Here is a 19,482-nt window from a genome sequence, read left to right on the forward strand (position 1 = left end):
CTCTTCCTATTTTATGATAGATTTTCTTCCCTATGGCCTTACTAGTTTTTTAATTAAAAAAAGGTACAAAATGAGATTTTTGCTTTTAATCCATTTATTCACAAAATGAACTTCTTAATTTGTTTTATTCTACTTGTCTATTTCAAGTTTTCAGATTTAGATATTTGCTTTAAAATAAACCTTACATTTTTTTTATTCTAGGACTGCATCTAGTCACACTACAGAGAGACAGATGTCCCATGATCTGGTTGCTGTTGGCAGAAAAAAAGAAAATTTTCATCCAGTGTTTGAGCACATGGCATCTGTAAAACAAAACATTGAAAACGACCCTTCAAAAGAATTTACTCAGGAAATAATCACAATTATTCATCAAGTTAAAGGTGGCTGTAGTATTTGAAGTATATGTATGTTTATGTATATGTTACAGCTATATATATATACATATATATATATACACATTACAAATGTAGTTTACTAAATCCAAAGCTGGTGGTTTAGATGTGAGGTCCCTGTAAATCTCAGGTGTTTGCCATTGGCTTTGTTTGTATTTTGTCTTCCTTTTGTATTTAAGGAAAATGTGGGTTGAGGATTTAAAGTAGTTGGGTGGAGGATGGCTGCAGGAAGGTCTCAGGCCATAACTGAGGCATTATTGTGGAGATTAAAGATCAAAATGATTTGATGCTAGTATGGGAGAGTAACCTGCTTGTTTAGAAAACATGACAGGAATAAGGGAGCTTTGCTGTAACTGCAGCTCTCTAGTTATGTATAGTTCCTTTAAATTTTCAGATTAGTGTTTAGGCAGCTGCATCATGCTCAGTGTTGAATCTGTATATCTTTATATATAGATTCAAGTAGTTTGAGTACTACCATGGTAGAGCTGACAATTGAGTTTAATCTTATCAAATAAGGGTGTCTTAGTTGGGCTGGCCTAATCTTTCATTTGTGAATATTAAACTGCAAGTGGAAATAGTTTGAAATTTCATTTCAATAGAGTTGTCATGGTATCCTTAAGTGTTAATTTTCTAAAAGATAGATTTTCCCACTGTGCATTTCAAATACTACAAATAACATTCTTGTATTTAATATCTCTTCACAGCAAATTATTTTGCATCTTCTGACATAACTCTGCACGAACGGTTCTCAAAAATTCAGGATAAATCAAGTGCAAATACAAAAGAAGTGAAAACGCATCTGGATCCAGAAATTCACAGGTAGTTGTTGAACTTTTGGTCTTAATTTATTTGCATTAAGGTAATTAATCTTCAGTAGACTTTACACAGTGTGAAGTTTTTATTAATTATTTTTACCTGCCTGTATCTTTAACACATTCTGTAGCCTGGTCAAGAATGCTTTTGCTTTTACAGTGATGGCATTTGTTTTTATGCAGTATTTTTGTGTTCCAGGAGGATTGACATGTCTCTAGCAGAACTTCAGAACAAACGAACCGTGCCACCTGAGTCCCACCAGGTACCTTGATTGCTTAACTTTTTTGGCAAGCAGTAAGTTGCTATTATAGATACATTATACATGTAAGCAATGTTTTCCCCTTGCTGTTGGGATATAATTTCTACATGCAGTGAAGGCCAGCAGTAGTTCTGGGTGTTTTGAAAAAATCACATCTGAACATATTTACAGATACCACAGTATGTGGTACTGTGTTCACTGAGCAGTAAATGCAGATGTGTTCTCCTGAGTAGCTGCAGTGTGATTATTCCTGCTGCTTGAACTCCTGTCTGCTTTTAAATAATGTAAATACTGAGTCCCTGACTGATGTGTGGTTCTTGGTTTTCCTCTGAGTTAAAAAAAGCCTTAACGTTTCTTCTACCCTAATGTTACAATGACTGAAAATCCACATAATTCCTCAGAATGCTATCTTATCTCATGCTTTCATCTGGGCTCATAAGATTTTCTATCTTCCCCTTTAAAGCGCTGCTTGCTCTGATATAGATACCGTTTCTTTTCTGTGGTACAGGTACATGGAGATTCTCCTTGATTAAGGATAGTAGAACTTCTTAAGATTTACTGAAACTTAAATGAGTATTTCTGCCTTGGCAACTCCATGCAGAATTGCAGTGCTGTGTGCACTGTTGTTTGGAAACTTGTAAAAAGGCAGATGGTGCAAGGAAGGATAAATTGCTTAGGACCACTTTTTATTGCTTTAGGCTTTGGATCCTTGGGTTGCTGTGAACCTGTCCTTTGTGCAGATAGCTGAACTCTGTTAACAGGTTATGCACAGGGTGCTGCCCCTGAAGGACAGAAGCAGGTTGGTGTTGAGTTCTTAGCAGCTAACTTGGCTTCAACCCTTCCTTTTAACTAGAACATTGTAAGAGTGTTAGAAGATCCAAATGATCTACGGTATGATATAGAAAGGAGAAGAAAAGAGAGATTGAAGAATGAAGATGAGAGAGTGTTTCATGTAGATGGTGTAACTCCAAGGTAATGAGCAAATAATCTTGTTGGCCCAAGCTTATAGTTCCCTTATTTGTTCATTTTAGGGCCCTTGCACAGTTACATTCACATTTGTGGTGATTCTTTTCCAGTTAGGCCTTATAAGTTTGACTGGGGCTGAAATCCAGCTGACTATTGAACTATTGAATCCAATAGATTGCAAACTACTCTGTAATGAGGTGTTACCTTGAAAGAGGTTAAACTGCAGTGGGTGAAAATGAAAAGCAAGCACAAACTGTAGCACTGAATGAGGAGAGAGGACAAAGTTAGTTTGAAAAATTTTGAGATCTTTAAACTCCTCAATGTGCCATGTAACAACATTCTCATGGTATTTTGCAGTTCTATAAAAGTGTTCTAGGATGAATATATTGTTTTGTTGCCCTACTGATTTGGTAATAAAATGTGGACTATCAGCAAATAATTGGAATTTTTCTCATTCTTGGAGAATTTGAAAACTTAGATTTTTGGAATAGCGTTTTAGTCCTATGGATTCCTCCAGCAGGTTTGTTAAATGTTTTTGCCCCAAAGGTGTTTGCTAACCTCAGTCATCCTGTTTCACTTTTGATGTTGTGAGGTTGGTTGATTAGAGAGGGACTGTTAATAGAAATGTTGATTATTGAATTTCCAGAGTGTAATAAAATGTATCCACACAGCAGTCATACTTTCTTGTGCAGATTTTTCTTCGAGTGCTATTCTTTGTTCATTTTAAGTGCAGTCTATAATAGCAACTAATGGCAATACACACATTTGGAAAAACAGACTTAAGAAGCTGTAGAAGACATTTCTTGAATTTGGGATTCTTGAATCAAAAATGTTAAGGTTAACAAGTGGAGGAAAAAATCCCTGGACTTGCTTCATTTCCCCCAACACACTTCCTCAGTTACTCTCCTGCTTATCTTTTCTGAGGAGTGTAAATTTCCCTGCCAAGTATGGATGTCCTGGAGTTTGTTGTCAGGGGTTCCAGGCTGAGGGCAGTAATGGCATGAGTGATATATAGAATTTTCCTGAGGCTGAGAGGCTTTCATAGCTCACAGGAGATACTGGCAGTGCCTCTGAGCTTATCAAGTGTGCTGCCGTTTTTTTCCTTAGCTTGTTTTGGAGCTATGAAAACTGTGCCTGTGTCTTTTGTGAAATACAAATTCTGACTTCTGGTGGTTACTTTTTGTGGTAAATACTTCATTTAGAAGTCTGTGGACACATCTGTATTTGCAATAATCTTGGTAAAAAAAATAGAGACAACAAAACCATTTAAAACAAGCAAGCAAAAGCCCATAGGCAGAATCAGCTGCTTGCTGAGGATGAAACTGGAGGATGTGGGTGTTTATCTAGCGCTGCTGTGGGATGGGGAATGTGTGGGAGGGCGCGTTCGGTGCAGCCTGGGCGGAGGCCGCAGGGAGCGCTGCCGCCGCCGGAGGGCAGCAGTGACCGCGGCACGGCTGGGCCGGGGGCGTCCCTGCTCTCTGCCGTCGGTGAGGGAATACACATGGCCGTGGAATTCTGTGCAGTTTGAGCTGGGACTAGGGGTTTGTTGGATTGTCCTAGGAAAATTTACTTATAAGCTGTCATTTTGCATTTGTGATACAGATACTAGAATAAGCTAGTTTAAAATACATGGTGTTGATATGCTGTTAATTGTTCTCACTCTCTCTCTCACACATCAGGAACCAGCAAAGCTGCAGTCTTTCAAAGTTACAGACATCTCAAGTTGATGGTTTCCAAAAGCCTATGAGGTTTATTAAGCCACCTTTCAGGAAATTTATTGGGAGACCTCATCTGGTAAGCCTAAATGTAGAAATAGTAGCTCCTGCATTGTTGATGTATAATGAATATTTTGCTTCATTGTCTATGCTGATGTAAATTTAACAATCTGTGATGTCTTGCCCTTTTAAATTTTGAGTGAGGCTTTTTTATTTTCTGTCTGTACTCAACAATGAAACTACTCATAATTTCACAGTTCTAGTGCAAGAGCCCTTCCTCAGGTATTTTTGAAGCAGAGATTAGTACATCTGAACTAAAACCACTTTGATACCACTCCTTTTTTTTTCATAAAAGAAGTTTGTGTCTAATATCACATTTCTTCCACATAATGGTGTAATTACCTAAATTATAAAATAGTAGGCCTTGTTATTGTGCAGATAATCTGAGCTAATGTTAAGTAGTTTCAGAAAAAAGAATACTTTCCTGCATTCTGGTTGTCACTGGTACAAAGGGAAGGCCTGAATCTTGTGTGGGTGGTATTGTTACTGAAACAGTGTTTCTTTTCTCTTCATTATGATAAAAGTTCTGAAAAGCACTTATTTTAAATAAAAATGAGGAGCAAATTATAGAAATAACAAGAATTATCTGAAAAATGTTCCTGGGGCTGAAATGTTAAACAATGCATTGTCACATCTCTTGAATATTGCATTTATGAAACCTAGTTTTGGACAATTATACTTTAGGCTATCATTCTGCAGTTTACTTCAATACTGAAGTGGACAAGACAATAACATTAGATCCAATACAAATAAAATTTGTCTCTTGTGGAAAGTTCTTTCTAAAGAATTGTAATCAATTCCAGGTGTTTCTAATGGTTAACCTGGGGAACTGATGAGACCAGAAAAGCTTTTTTAATGTGTGCATTATAATTCTAAACCTTTTTTTTTTTTTAATGGATGCAAAATAAGGAGGAGACTAACAAAAATTGACATTCTTTATACACTGTAACTAATACCCTATGGAGAGGGTTCCAGGAGTCCATGAAACTTAGTTCTCTTTTCTTGACCCATGTGGTTTTTAAAATTTTATTTTCTCCCTCCCAGCCCTGCTGAGGAGGGGAATGATGGAGCTGCTTGGTGGGTACCTGGTATCCAGCCAAGGTTAACTCACCACAGTAATACTGTAATTACAAATAAAAAGGAGGTTGGTTTGAAAAAGACACTTGAGTTATTTCTAAATGTGGTGAAGATTCAGGAAGATTGCATTTTCATATTTAATAGTGAACTGCAAACCTGCAGCTTTTAGGAAGTCCTGCACTGCAGTAAGGAGTAATTCCTTTGGAACAACAGTAGGTGTGAAAGCTTAGGTATTAAAAATGCAAGACATCCTGAAGACAGAATGGCTCTTAATGGTCAGCCTTTCAGAAGCTGGTTTGCAGACAAGTAGAAAAATAAAAAACTTTAGTTAAGTAATCAAAATATAGTGTTTGTGATGTTAATATTCAGTAATTGAGGGTTGAGCTTAAACTTGAGAAAAACTTAGGCCTGAAAGGTATAATTGTGTATGTAAGCTTGATTGTAAGATTTGTCCATTTAGCCTTGTCCCCTCCTGACAAAAGGAGGCTAGCTAAAGAGTGAAGTAGAAAATCAGAAGTGTACATGTGTATCATGTGTATTCCTCCTCCTTTTTTTTTTTTTTTTTTAAAGCTCCGGTTTAAGAACTTCCTAAAAATGGTTTGCTATACCTTTGCATCAAGTAGTTCTAATGTTCATATTTCTGTGAATGTATTTTAGTCTTAAGGAAGGTGGGGATGGGGAGGGCTGTGTCCAGAGTTAATTAAGGCAAGCTTTATTTTAATTCCTAGAGGTTTATTTTGAACTATAATGGGAAGTTTTTCTAATTTTTTTTTCATCTTGCTGGATTCCCAGCTTAAAGGAAGAGTGTACTTCAGCTAGGAGCTTCCTGATTTAATTGTGTTGTATGTAGAAAGTTAATTTGATTTTGTGGAGTGTCTTTATTTTCTTAGAATAAGAAGGGAACTGGGAAGTTCCTATCTTTTTCTTGCAAAAACCATTTTGATCTCACTTCATAAAATCTTTCTTCTTCTCTTTTTGTTCTCTGAATCCTTTCTTGTCAAGGCATTGTAAGAAGCTGAATGGTTGACTTGTAGGCAATAACATAGTCTAAAAAAGAAAAAAGAAAGCTAACTTAAAAAGTTATCTTGGATTCTAACATCATTCCATTGTATTTATAGCCACCCTCTCTCTCCAATAAATCCATCATTAGCAGTTTTACCAGAAAGGTTAGAGGACAGAAATTCTGAGAACAGCAAAGTATACATTTGGATTTATTATTAAATATTAGCATTTTTGAAATATTTCAGGGGAGTTCTCTTTTTAGGTTCTTTTAAAAATTTTTTTCAAGCTGATGAAATTTCCTCTATTAAGAGAGTTCAACAGCATTGGAATGCTTCTGTGATTATTCAAGAATGGACCATAGACAAATTTCTTTAATTGCTTGGAGTTCATTAGCATGTTTGTTCTGTCTGCATAGAGGACTTCAATATATGCCAGTATATGCCAATGCCTCTGTAAATATTGGTGATCATATGCAATGATGGATGGGAATGACATCCTCTAGAAGTAGCTGTCGTAGGGAAAGTTGTAAAAGAGCCAAAGTGTGCAGGTAGGTCAGTGGCTGAGGGAGTGCTCTGTTTTAGGCAACCACAGCTGTGTGATTACAGCTGTTCAGTGTGTTGACACAACAATTTCAATACTAGCTGTCTGTGTAACTTGCTTTTGAAATTGTGCTTGTGTGGCAGGCAAGCCATTCTCAAATGCTCCCTTGAACTAAGGAGTTAAAAGCAGCATTTTCTAAGGACCTCCATGTGCTACACATTGTGTGTAGCACAGACACCCTTCCACAGCAAACAAACAGAGGGGTGATGGCCCTGTGCTAACCAGGAGCTCCAGAGAGCCAATCCTGTCACCCTTGTTCCTGATGCAAGCCCTGACTGCTCTACTTGATACATACATTTGTTGTGGGAGGGAGGGAGGGATGGAGAACCTTAATTGTGTTGTCAGCTGCTTAGATCTCTCCCAGAGGAAGGCATTCCAGGAGGATGGTCTGTATCATCTTTAGCTTCTGCTCAGGACTCTGCTGGCCCTTCAGCTCAATGCTCCTGTTACTCCTGTTCCTTCAAAGAGTGTCATTGTGTCAAACAGTATTGCAGTATGAATCCCAATATTACCAGTTAGATTGTGCCTGGGCCAGTCTGACCCTCGCTGCCAGGCCGAAGGCGGCATCTGTGGTGCTTCACCCCAGAGACACCTTTAGCTTGCTGGTGGCTGCAGCTGGGCACTAAACAAGTCCAGGCTTGTTAGGAACTCCGTTTACCTCAGGAGGAAAGCTTCAGGCAATGGTGAAGAGAAAAAGGAGAGGATTCTGCTGGAGGGTTTAATATCCAGAGGTTTATTCCATGGTTACAGAGGTCTGAATCTTAGGAACAGCTCCAACAGAATTGCGGCCACATGGCCTGATTCACCTTTTAAGCTGCTGGGGCAGGGGGAGGGGGGGATACAGGTGAGCCACCAACCAGGTGGGAGGGGCAGGGTCTCAGGGGAGAATGACAGCTAGACAGGCCAATGACCCCCAGGCCTGAGGGGCATCCTTTGAACTTGACCAACCACACAGATGCCTTGTTGGAATGTTAAGCCTGATTGACAGGACTCACTCAGCAAGGGGGCGAGGGGGGAAGGGGAAGAGGGTATTGGCACACCTGGGGAAGGGACCTGAAAGTTTAAAACACACCGCAACACAACAGTACAAGACTGAATGTGTTGCAATATTTGCTAGTGTAACCTGAACAATTTATGTTTTTTCTTGAATAATAACATGAAGTTATAACTCTTTTCCTACTAGAATTCTTACTATGTTTCAAAATCAAGTGACACTTACCCCCACAGACGTATTAGAGGACACCTTGAAAATGCAGGACCCATCAGAAGGCACTTTAAGGTACAGATCTGCTTTTATAAAGTGTTTGTTTTATAAAATGGTGATTGAACCTGTTGAGTTTCGTAACAGGAGAGACTTTTGAAGGTATTAAGTGCCATGAAAAATAGTGTCATCAAAGCCTAATTGTTTCTGTTGGAATAATGGGAGGCTTAGCTTTTAGTAGGTGAGAGGGCTGGCAGTGGATTGAGCAGGGCTGTCCAGTGTTGTATGCTGGCAGTTGAAATAAATAGGTTAATGCAGAGTCAAGAATAAGAAATGCGGGAATTGCTCAATGACTAGAAAACTCATCTATCCAAAATGCAAGCTGCTGAGCTTTTTTCCTTCACGTGACAGAAGCCTGAACTTTTTCCATTATGAGTTGTGTTACTTTCCAAACTGTATTACTGTTATTTCATTAACACATTCATGTAGGGATTTCTGGGGAAATAATGTCATGTGAATACCCTGCATACTGCTAGGTATGCATTAAAATAATTGAAAGAAGTGAGGTTTTATTCTTGGAGCCTCAAGAGGGTAAAGGGATTGACAACTGTGCTTCTTTCTCAGGTAGAGCAGTGACCAACTAATGCCTTTTAATTGTAAAATGTATCCTGGGTTCAGCAGAAAACCAAAACATTTCCTTTTCTGCTGACAGTGGCATGCTCTGTATGAATCCAGTTAGAATTGTTGATGTGAGAAAAGTATAAGTCAAATCTAAAACAACTTTACACTAATTTTCTACCTTGAAATTGCCCCTACATTTTTAACATCTTCTACTTCTTAAGAGTAAAGTAACACACAGACTAGATAGTCACCTTTTCTGTTTTGTAGATAGTGAAGTAGACTTTTAATGGGTAATTAGCTGTCATTTTTGGATGAAACTGAAAGGTGGAGAAGTATAGATGTGGGGTTTTTTTCCCCTTCTTTCCTCCCACCCCACCCCACCCCAAACATAAAAGCTGTTGTATGAAAAGACTTTCTCCAATTTAGGTGTGCTTTGCCAGCCAGCCTTAGTCAGATAGCTGAGCTAACACCAACATAAACTGCTGTCTTGATTCTACTGGAGAAAGTTTTTGTCCAAGTTAAAAAGTTCAAAGTGTTCAAAGCCTGACACAACTATTTCAACACCTAAGAAGATGGTAGCCTGTTATTCTGTGTCCCCACTGTATTGTCAGCCTCCAGGTGATGGAGGAATCTTGCACTGGCTGCTGGATCCCTGAGGCAGTGTTGGTGGTTGATGCTCCTTTCATTTACATCATTCTGCAGCTCTGCTGGTTGTACAAGCAGGAGAGTGTCCATTTAAGTTGTCACCTCACGTAGAGATGAATATTGCAGTACCCAGTGATCTGTCCCATGATGCTTTAATATTTATAGGGAAAATGGCATATGCACTTGTATTGCAGTTTGCTTATGTGTATAGCACTTTCATCATTGCCATGGAAACAGTGGTGTTGATTTGACTTCATTTCTTTAATTTTTTACATTTAAATTCCTTTTGCACAACAGTTTTCTTGCTGTGCTGTTGATGAAATAGAGGTGACTTGACTATCTTCTACACTTAGGACTTTCTTGGCTAATTATTTAAAAGAACAGCAACATACAGAGAAACAAAAACCTCACCAAAAAACCCATATAGAATTCCATTCTTTGCCTTCCCCTCTCCCCACCTCCCAAAAAAATCAAGCTCCACACAATTTTTTCTTGATATGTAAGATAGGGGCATTTAAATTTAATAAGCAAAAAGTGATGACTACTCAGAGTATTTAAAAAAAACATATGGTCTGCACTATGTTTTTGGGAAAAGAAAAAACTGCTGTTCTAAAATACTTAATAAAGGAGCTGGAGAAGTCTTACAAAATTTAAAAGGTTTTTTTTGTAATGACCCTTTATCATGAATCACTAAGTCAGCCTTTAAGCAAGTAAGTGCAAAGTGATCTTTAAAACTAAACTGCATTCACTGCTTAAAAAAAAGTTCAGTGTATTACTGGCTGTGGTGGGTTCACCCCTGCCAGCAGCACAGCACCACACAGCTGCTGCCACCTTCCCCTCAGCTCCCTTCCTCTCCCAGCAGGATGGGATGGAAAATGTGGAGAGCAAAAGTGAGAGAACTCATGAGTTGAGATGAAGACAGTTTTAAGTAGCGAAGAAAAAAGTGATGCAAAGGCCGTCACTCACCATCTGTCACAAGGTGACTGATGCCCAGCTGGTCTCCAAGCAATGGCTGCTTCCTCCAAAACCCCCTTCCCCCAGTTTCTGTTCCATAGGAGATCATATGGTGTATGACATCCCCGTGCTCAGCTTGGGCCACCTGTCCTGGCTGTGTCCCCTCCCTGCTTCTTGCCCACCCTGGTGTCCTTGCTGAGCAGCAGAGTAAGGAAAGAGGAGAAAATGTTGCTGCTGTGCAGGTACTGCTGGGCAATAGCCAAAGCAATGGTGTGTTACCAGTGCAGTTTTAGTCACAAATCCAAAACTCAGCACCATGCATGCTGCTGTGAAGAAAATTAACCCCATCCCTGCCACACAGTGCAGCCATATATGTTTACTCATATACCCTTCTTTTAGAGCTTCAGGCTCCTAGGGATTGTCATTAGCATTATTTATAACAGTCCTAATGTAAACCTGGATTGTCACTTCAGCAGACTCTTTTCTTATTTCTAGACCAAAAGTTTTGATGTTTTCCACAAACTTTAGATTATCTTGTTTTGCTATAAGCTGTGTGACTGAGGTGCCTATTTGCCAAATGTATATATAATCTGTTAGCTTTGTCTGTAACTGATGCTCCTCTACATTAATATTACTGCTGTGTCCTTCCCACTTAGAGAACACATAGATGCTTAAGTTGAAATGTCTGAGCTGTTTATAAGGCAATTTTAATACCTTTCACCTTTTCCCCATCCCTTGCTTGTTCTAGCCCTTTGTTTATTGTCATACAATTGCAGTGGCAGACCACCAAGGCCTCCTTTCTAGTCACTGAAGTCAAGGGAACCATAGCAGGAATGGGGAAATGGGAACTTCTAGTGCTGTGTTCAGGGCATTATTCCAGCATTAAAAGTGCCCTTCAGTGTTCCCTGTGATAGGCACATACCTATGTAATACAGCCTAGTGCAAGGAAGTTCTTTGTGCCTGCACTCTGATCCTCTCCAGCAAAGTGATGGGCATTGAATGGGCATTTGCAAGTGTTCTCCATCAGAGTAACCCTGGGGGAATGAATGATGGGGCCAGATTCTCACTTGTCTCCTGCAAAGTAGCTGGGTGAAATGATTTGTGAAATAACAGAACCTCTGCATTTGCATAAAGAAACCTCTGTTCTGTACAGTTCTTTCTTTATTGTTCACCAGCCACACAGTGGAAAACACAGTGGAAAAAGTGGTACTAAAGTTATTGCAGTCTCAGAGCATGTGATTTTTCTTGAAGTGATCCTTGCTTTGTCAAAATGAGACATTTCACCAAAGGAATTTTGTCATGCTCAAGAAGGGCCGTTTCTGTGACATATTTTTTCTCCTGCCCTTCAAAGGTAAAAGATTAGAAGAATTTATATGGCCTGAAGGCTTTCTCTGGTTTTGGATGAAAACCCATTGTTTGAATTTGGAGTGGCTGCTGGAAAACTTAAAATGGCAGTGTTGTAAAACTATGGAAAATTATGATAAATAACATTTTTATTACTCTAAAGACATTTACTGCTTATTTATTGGAGATCTGAGTGCCTAGGAATGAAAATCTTTTTCAAACTTTAGCCACTGTGATCAGTGTTGATCTTGCTATATCCTTTCTGTGTTATTATAATACCTTTCACCTTTAAGTCTTCTGATACCTCTGTGGCCTCTGCTCCTAGTCCTACACTAGGTTAGTTTGCAGTTTTCCAGCATGAGGTATCAAAGGCATAGAAAATGCCTGTGTGCTCAGACTGTCAGACATTAAAGCTCTAGGAAAAACATGTGTACTGACTTGTGTTAGTGTGACACTTCAGACTCAATGCAGGCTTGGCATCACTGAATTGTGTAGTGGCAGTGAGGTGTTGTCTGAAAGTTTTTTGTTGATGGACTGCATTTGTTTTTTTCCTACAAGGAAGATAATTTCCTATGTTTTAAACAGCAAGTGCAATACACCAGTTCTTTGAGTCCTGTGGTCTGAGAAATAATACATGGATGTAAAGGAAGAGGGTGTGCACTTGCAATGCATGCTTCTGTCATTGAGTACTGGAGGTTTTACGTGTGTATAGCTGTAAATATGAACTGTTTGAGTTTTGGTGCCCTCATTTTGCACACTTTTTTCTTCCTTTCCCCCACCCTTACAGAGCAACTTTGCAGATGGCCGTTTGCAATCCCATTATAAATCAGGCTTAGTGCAGAAGGGTTTATATATTCAGGCTAAGTACCAGCGGTTACGTTCTGTTGGTGTAAGGGGATTTGCCACTAATAAATTCAGAGATGGATTTTTGCGGAAAGAAAAGGTAAGTTGGATTAATTTATTTTTCACTAAGCCATTTGTAAAATATGCATATTCATAAGATCTGTTTTGATTTTTAAATCTCCATGGGATGACTTGGATGGGGTTTCCTGGGATATTGGCTCTTTGTACTTCACTGGCAAACTTGACTGTGCAGTCTTGTTTCCTCTCTGTTTATTCTATGGAAACTTGCTGAAACTTGCTTTGTGTAACTGCAAATCAGAGATGCCCTCTGAGATTCTGTGATTCTTTCTGTTTCAGTATTTTTTCCTCAAGCTCAGCTGATTTCTCTTCCTACTGACAGGACCAGAAATTGTGCCTTTGTGAAGCAAAATATTCTATCCTGTTTAATCTAAGAGAAGGATATTAATTTTTTAATACATTTGTGCTTCTCCTTTTTTTGTTATGTTTCCGTAATTATGTGCTTTAAAGTATTCACTGGGGTGCTGCTCTGAACAAAATTTCCTGCACAATATAATGTCTTGTGTAAAATAGTTTGATAAGCTTAAGCTTTGATTTGCAGAGTGTGTGGGCCAACAATAATCTTGAACTGCAGAAGAACTTTTGAGCCATATAAAATGTTGCAGCTTTTGTGAGGATCAGTAGTTAAAACATACTAAATCCTTTATTGGAATTGATCAAAGTAGTATGAAGTTACTTGTGACATGGGGGAATTGGATTATATGAGCTACACAGCCCCTTGCAGCTCTGTGTGAGTTTTTGTTTTGTAACTCTGTGTCCATCCAGCTACAAGTAAACACACTTGAATAAATAAGCATTTGTAGTTGGATTAGAGTTTAGCTCTTGGAGCACAGAAGCACCTTAAAGCACAGGTTCTTATGGCTGTTTGCAAAATTCCTCAAGTTTACAGCCCAGTGGGCAGAAGAAAAAGCCCCCAACACCCCTTGAGGAAACACACTTGTAAAAAACAAATCAAACAAACAAAAAACACCCAACCATCAGAGAGAAAACCAAGCGCTTGAAACAAGCTAAAGAGATCACTTGTTACTGAAGTATTTGGACAAATATATCTTCTATTTGCGTGGGCTCTGAGAAGTGTTATCTTTGAAGGTAAATTGAATTGGAACTAGTGGAAAATAGGAGAAAGATATTCCTTCCCCCCCTCTCCCCCCCCCCCCGATTGTAAAATGGATATAGCAATGTTACAATTTGTTGTTGTGAGCTATTTCCAGTGTTCTTCTGTAATTGGCTGTTAAGATTCTTGTCTGGAACCTATAGAGCATACTTAAAACATGCTGGCTGCTAGATACTGAATCAGAGATTCATCAGGGACTTCTGAATTTTATGGGATTTTTTACACCTGGTGAATTTGAGTGTGTCTGAATTAAAGTAAAATAAACCCTGAAGAATAGGTATGACAACCATTTTCTTAACAGCATACTGTTTGCTGGTTGGCTAATTCCTAAAAACTAAAACTGTTCCTGAAATTGTAGCATTTTGCCTATTGTAATGATAAAACTTGTTAAGATCTGTTAAACAGGTCTGAACATCTTTATTTCACTTTATTTCATTTGAAGTAATAATGATGCATATGTATTTTTTAAGGTAAGCTCTTTATAGTTGTGCTGTTTGAGTCCATAATTGAAAGAACCTTGCATTTTACATACAGCATTTAGGAAGGTTGGGAGGGTTTTTCTGCTATTACGACTGACAGTAATGATTTTCTTTTTTTTCTCTGTGTAGGGAAATCTAAATATTGCAACAGAAACCTGAACTGAGCTGAGATCCTGAAGTTGAAACAGATAACACAGCAAAGGGATCATCTGTTCAGTTTTTGACAACTTTCTCAAGACTTAAAAAAGGATAAAGGAACTAATGCTGTAACTTTCTTGATTAAAAAATAACTTTATTTTGAATGCTGCAGAACTTTTTTACAGTTTTAATAATTGCTTTTAAAGTACAGTATTCAATTAAAACATCATATTATGTACCTTTAGTTCTGTGTGCATACGAGTCTCAAGTAAGGAAGTCATTGAAGGGAGTCTTATTTATTGAGTACTTTTTCTCCAAGCATGATGTTACAGATGGAACTTGAGTTGTTATACCTAGAGGTTTCTATGTTGAAAGTTTATTGCTAATGTAATAATAAAAAAGAAAAAAAAAAGTGCCTGAATTGTTTGGTAATAGCACATTAGCTCAGGATTTTCCAATTGATGACCTTTTAGGTTGTGCAATAGATTTTACACCTCTGTTCAGTCATTTCCATAAAACAGTATTTTGTATTACTTTGGATTAATAATACACTTGGATTTCTGATGTGTATATACATTTGTAAATTGTTAGAATGTTGGGACAAACTTTCAGCATTTGGTTAAAATGAATGGTAACAGGCAGTTATGTAAAGTACTGTAGCAGTGGCTTATAACTGCACTGAAAGCATGCTTGGGTTTGTTAGAAGATTGGTTGGTCTGTATTCAAAATTATTCTGTCTCATATTTCAGTGTATGAGATTCTTGTCCAGGCCACATGTTCTCTAATCTTTTTCATCATAAATTATTTGATGATTTTGTGAATTCTGAAATTGGCGCCTGAAGTATTAAATTACAAGAAAAACAAAAAATGTAAGTTTTTGAAAGCGTGTCTTCTAGCAAAGAAATTGTTCGTGATTGAAACTGTTTTAAATGCAGACAGCTAGTGATTTTGTTCTGAATGATTCTCTGAAGTTTACCATACTGCAGTATTGTTAAGCTGTGTGCAAAACTTAAATAGCCAGACCTGTTTCATAAGCAGCTATAAACAGTATTGTGTTTATTTCCTGTTTATAGCCCTTGCCTTAATTCATTATCTATGGTAGGGTTGTGTGTATGTATTGCAGATCCGTTCAGACTTCTTATTGACAGTAAATTAAAGATGCAGAGCACGTAGTCTTAAGAGATGTTCTTTTTCAAGAAAAAAGTTAATTCACAATATCTTCAATACATGCAGGCAGATGTATTTCCATCTAGAATGCAGGCTGGTCTCTGTTGTGGCTGGTAGACCAGGATTCCAATTCTGGGTTAGAGGTATGTTCACAGGAAAGGAAATTTGGTTTTCTGGGTGGAAAGCCAGGATGTGATTTCTGCATGCTTTTTTGTAATGGTTTTTTTCCCCACAATGCCTTCAGTAGAGAGACTGTTTGAAAATGTAATTATGGTTCAGAACAGCTAAAATTATTGTGACTTGAGCTCTTCAGTTTCATGGGTGTTCTGCTTAACGTTCATATGGAATAAGGCAGGAAGAGTGCAACATTCATTGATGTCACGGTCATTTAATGATAACAGATGGTTTGTTTCTAAAACACAGGTTTTCAGTTTAAATAGCAATCATTAATAATTTAACTAGTTTTTTCAGTAACTTTAAAATGCAGATACAAAATGGGAATTGGAAGGAAAGGAACTCCCTGGACAAATAGAGGCAGGCAACCTTCTGCAGATAAGAAAGTGGTTTTTTATTTCATGCTGTCAGTGATTAATCTGGCAGAGTCATCCTGTGTAGATTTACTGGGAGATAAAAATAAGGAACTGAAACAACAGGTTAAATGAGTCAACCCAAAGCAAATGTGGAGTAGCTGCAGTTGTGATCAGGCTGCTGGCAGGGGAGTGCAGCACCTGCCCTGCTGAGAGGGGCAGGTTTACCCTGAAGCCAGCAAGTCCTTCACACTGCTCCGAATGTGCACTGTAAAAGATGTGAGAAATGAAACCATTTATGATACAGGACAAACTACTGAGGCTGTGTTGTCTTATTCAACAGGATACTACTGTGTCTGTAAGCTTCCTGCAGTGTTCTTATTAAATTCTGGAAGAGAACTCTTTGTTGAGTAAAGTGGGAAAAGTGGATACATGAAGAAACTTCTGACATGGTAGTTTTACTAACACTGTTTGGAAGTAATGCTGGAGTAGTCAGACTTCAGTCAGTTAATGCTGCTTTAACCAGGTTTCAACATGTGACTGACTTGTGATTTTGTGATTTATTTTATCTATGCATGGTTAATTTGTTTTGTACTTTACAGTTTAGCTTTGTGTTTATTTCTGCAACTGGGAGCAACATATTGCTAAGAAGTTTGTGGGCTTTTTGACTTGTTTGCTGACTTTGGTCCCCCCCAACCCATAGGCCTAAGATGAATGTCATAAAATGTAGTCGCTGTTTCAGTTGGTTTATCTTTTGTATGATCCCATTTGCTCAAATCACATTTTTACTGTTAATTTCACTTAAATAGTTTTGGATTCTGTCATGATAAAACCTCTTATATTCTAAAAAATGCACACAGAAATAATGACTTTTATAAAAATTCATGGCTTAGGTGCTAGAAGCATCTAGTCTATGAAATTATGTGAGACATTGCTATGTAGATACCTTTGTGAATTACAGAGACTTGTGTGTATATACTCATACCCAATTCAGCTTGTTTATTGTTTTAGCACAGAAAATTCTGTTGTACTGGAATACAGTGTTTGATTGAGGGCAATGTATTGAAGTTACTGTTTGGGTTGTGAAGGCACAAGGAAAAGGGTTAAGTAGAAGAAAGGTCAATTTACTTGAATAACCTGGTGCCTTTCAATATTGTGACTGCATTGTAGAAAACACATGTACAGAGACTTAAGTTCGTTGCAATCTTTCTAGTGAGAGCATGGACTGATAACAGCTCTTGTTAAAACAACTGTTTACTTTATATAGGTGTGTAAGCCTCTGTAGGAAAACAGTGACTCTTTCATTAGTAAAGTCTGTCACTGCATTGGAAGGGCAAGTTAAAAATGTGATTGTCTTAAGAGCTTTCTGACTTTCTGTTTTACGCTTTGAAAATACAAATGTGAATTGCCTTTGTTTTGTTTAGCTTGAAATGGTTGTTAAATGCTATCATTTTCAGTTGTTCACATGTGAAATTTTATTTTTAATTGCTATCCAAAATGTAATGGGTTTAATATGACTAGAGTCTTCCTTTTAAGTGTCTGAAATACTAAGTTGCTATGATATTAGCATTTATATTGCTGATCCATTTAATTTCCACATAAATTGATTAGAATACTTATTTTAAATTTTTAATTGTTGAGTTCACAAGGTTCACAAAATTCTGGGCCAGTAAGAAGCAACATATTGCGAGGTTTCTATGAGCCTGCCTTAACTCATAATTGCATGTTTGAAATCGTTTTACCTGATGGATGTAGATGGTCTTGAGACCTGAACATAGCTGTCTCAACTCAGGTAACTAATAGCAGAGGGTAGGAGTAAGTCCAGCTGATCCATCACCTGCTGTGGAATGTTTACCTGCTCCCATCTTCCCCAGGGCCCCAGGCTGAAATGCTGAGTTTTATTTAAATGAGCTTCGTTTCTTTACCAACAGAACCAAACCCCAGGATTACACTTTTGTGGCATTAGAGGCAGAGTTCTCAAAACTTGATTGTCGTGCATCAGAAAGTCATTTTCTGCCTTGTCTGTGAAATGGATAATGAGAGTCGCTTGAAGAAGGTGATAAAAGATCATAACAAAGAGAGACTGATTTCTCAGTATTCACCTTAGAAGACTGTAAATAGAGGGATTTCTTTAATTTCCTTGCTTTCCTAAAAGGAGGCTTTTCCCATACTGTGTTGAAATCCACCTCTTGCCTTTCTTTAAGCATCTGAACAGCAATCTACAAGGTTCTTTGTGGGAGAGCTCTCTAAAAGACAGACTTCAGACTTGCATCCTAATGAATCTGAAAAAAAAGATGTTTCTGCACGAAACTCTGACCCTTGACAGACTTCATTCCATTGCTGCAGAATTTGAAGATAAGAAGTTCTTCAGCCTCCTTACGAAGGAAGGAAAGAATAAAAGCCATTTCAAGATTGTTGAAAGCCTCCTTGTGACACTTGATTCCCTAACAGACCTTAAGGATAGCCATGAACATTTAAGTGTGTTCTGTTTTGAGCTTTGTGAACATTATTTTTCAGTGTCAAGATCAGAGAAAACTCTTGTCATAACACCTGCCCCTTCCTTCCATGCCTGGTGGTTTTTGTTGGAGGGATTTTGAGTAGGTATTTAGACACATGGTTTAATAGCCTGCCACTTTTAATGCAGTTTTCTTCTGTTCACTGTTCATTGCTCTGAATTTTGTCTAAGTAGTCTGAATCTCATGTTGTCTTTTTAATATTTCATTTTCTGTAAATAATGTAGTAGATGGCTTTCATTTTGTGACTGGCTTCTCACGTCTTTAGTATTGAGGGAGGAGGCAGTGGAAAGAGTTGTTGTTCGAGTATGTTCTTCAAGGAATAAAAAAAGCCTCATTGTTTTGTTTTAAGAATAGCAGGAATTTTCTACTCCCAGTTGAATGAGGGGAACTAATGTCCACTTCTAAGGAATAGATTGTTGATGTTATTTATACTGTAGTTTCTTAAGGACTGTCTAATGTGTGCATGTGTACGTGTATGTGCACATGGAAACACACTGTTAGAGAAGCCTTTAATTATTTGTAAGTGTGGATAAGAAATGACATTTTTAAACTACTGAAGCTGGAGTTAAATGCAAATGCATTTTAAGTCTGTAGTCTTTGAGTCCACGACGGTGCTTTTGACAATGTTACTCCATATCTAAAAGCCTCGTTCATAAGGATATATAGTAAGATGTAGGTATGTTTATATGTATGTTTAACATAGTTTATATAAAATAAATGTAAATTTTGTTTCTACAGACAATAAATGTTTTCACGAAATTTTTACTTATAAATAGTTCAGTTATTTGATTCAGTAGTTATTAATGTTTGGTGTAATTTTCAGGGTAAAAAGAAAAAGCTTTTCTCAAAATCTCTTGCACAGGGAGTGGAAAGTGGCAGTTTTCTGTTTTCATGCACAAATTAACTATCTGAGGTAAGAACAGGCTCGTTTTGCTACTGTTTCAGCTTCTCCTCTGCTGCTATTGTAGGTT

At 37.8% G+C, this 19,482-nt stretch overlaps 1 protein-coding gene across 4 annotated transcripts in view; it reads left to right on the forward strand.

The window, feature by feature from the left end:
* Positions 1 to 19,280, forward strand: part of BCLAF3 (BCLAF1 and THRAP3 family member 3) — a 33,403-nt gene extending 14,123 nt beyond the window's left edge. For 3 of the 4 annotated variants that reach the window (XM_064707531.1, XM_064707542.1, XM_064707553.1), the window contains exons 5-12: positions 202 to 380; positions 1,097 to 1,211; positions 1,404 to 1,467; positions 2,318 to 2,436; positions 4,110 to 4,224; positions 8,068 to 8,163; positions 12,437 to 12,592; positions 14,293 to 19,280. In XM_064707531.1, coding sequence (XP_064563601.1) covers positions 202 to 380; positions 1,097 to 1,211; positions 1,404 to 1,467; positions 2,318 to 2,436; positions 4,110 to 4,224; positions 8,068 to 8,163; positions 12,437 to 12,592; positions 14,293 to 14,322 — 874 coding nt within the window. In that variant the 3' untranslated portion in view covers positions 14,323 to 19,280. The remainder of the gene's footprint in view (positions 1 to 201; positions 381 to 1,096; positions 1,212 to 1,403; positions 1,468 to 2,317; positions 2,437 to 4,109; positions 4,225 to 8,067; positions 8,164 to 12,436; positions 12,593 to 14,292) is intronic. The other variant, XM_064707562.1, reaches the window with a different exon arrangement.
* Positions 19,281 to 19,482: the final 202 nt, after the last annotated feature.

Source organism: Zonotrichia leucophrys, chromosome 1 (genome assembly GCF_028769735.1).
Source record: "Zonotrichia leucophrys gambelii isolate GWCS_2022_RI chromosome 1, RI_Zleu_2.0, whole genome shotgun sequence".
NCBI classification, from domain to species: Eukaryota; Metazoa; Chordata; class Aves; order Passeriformes; family Passerellidae; genus Zonotrichia; species Zonotrichia leucophrys.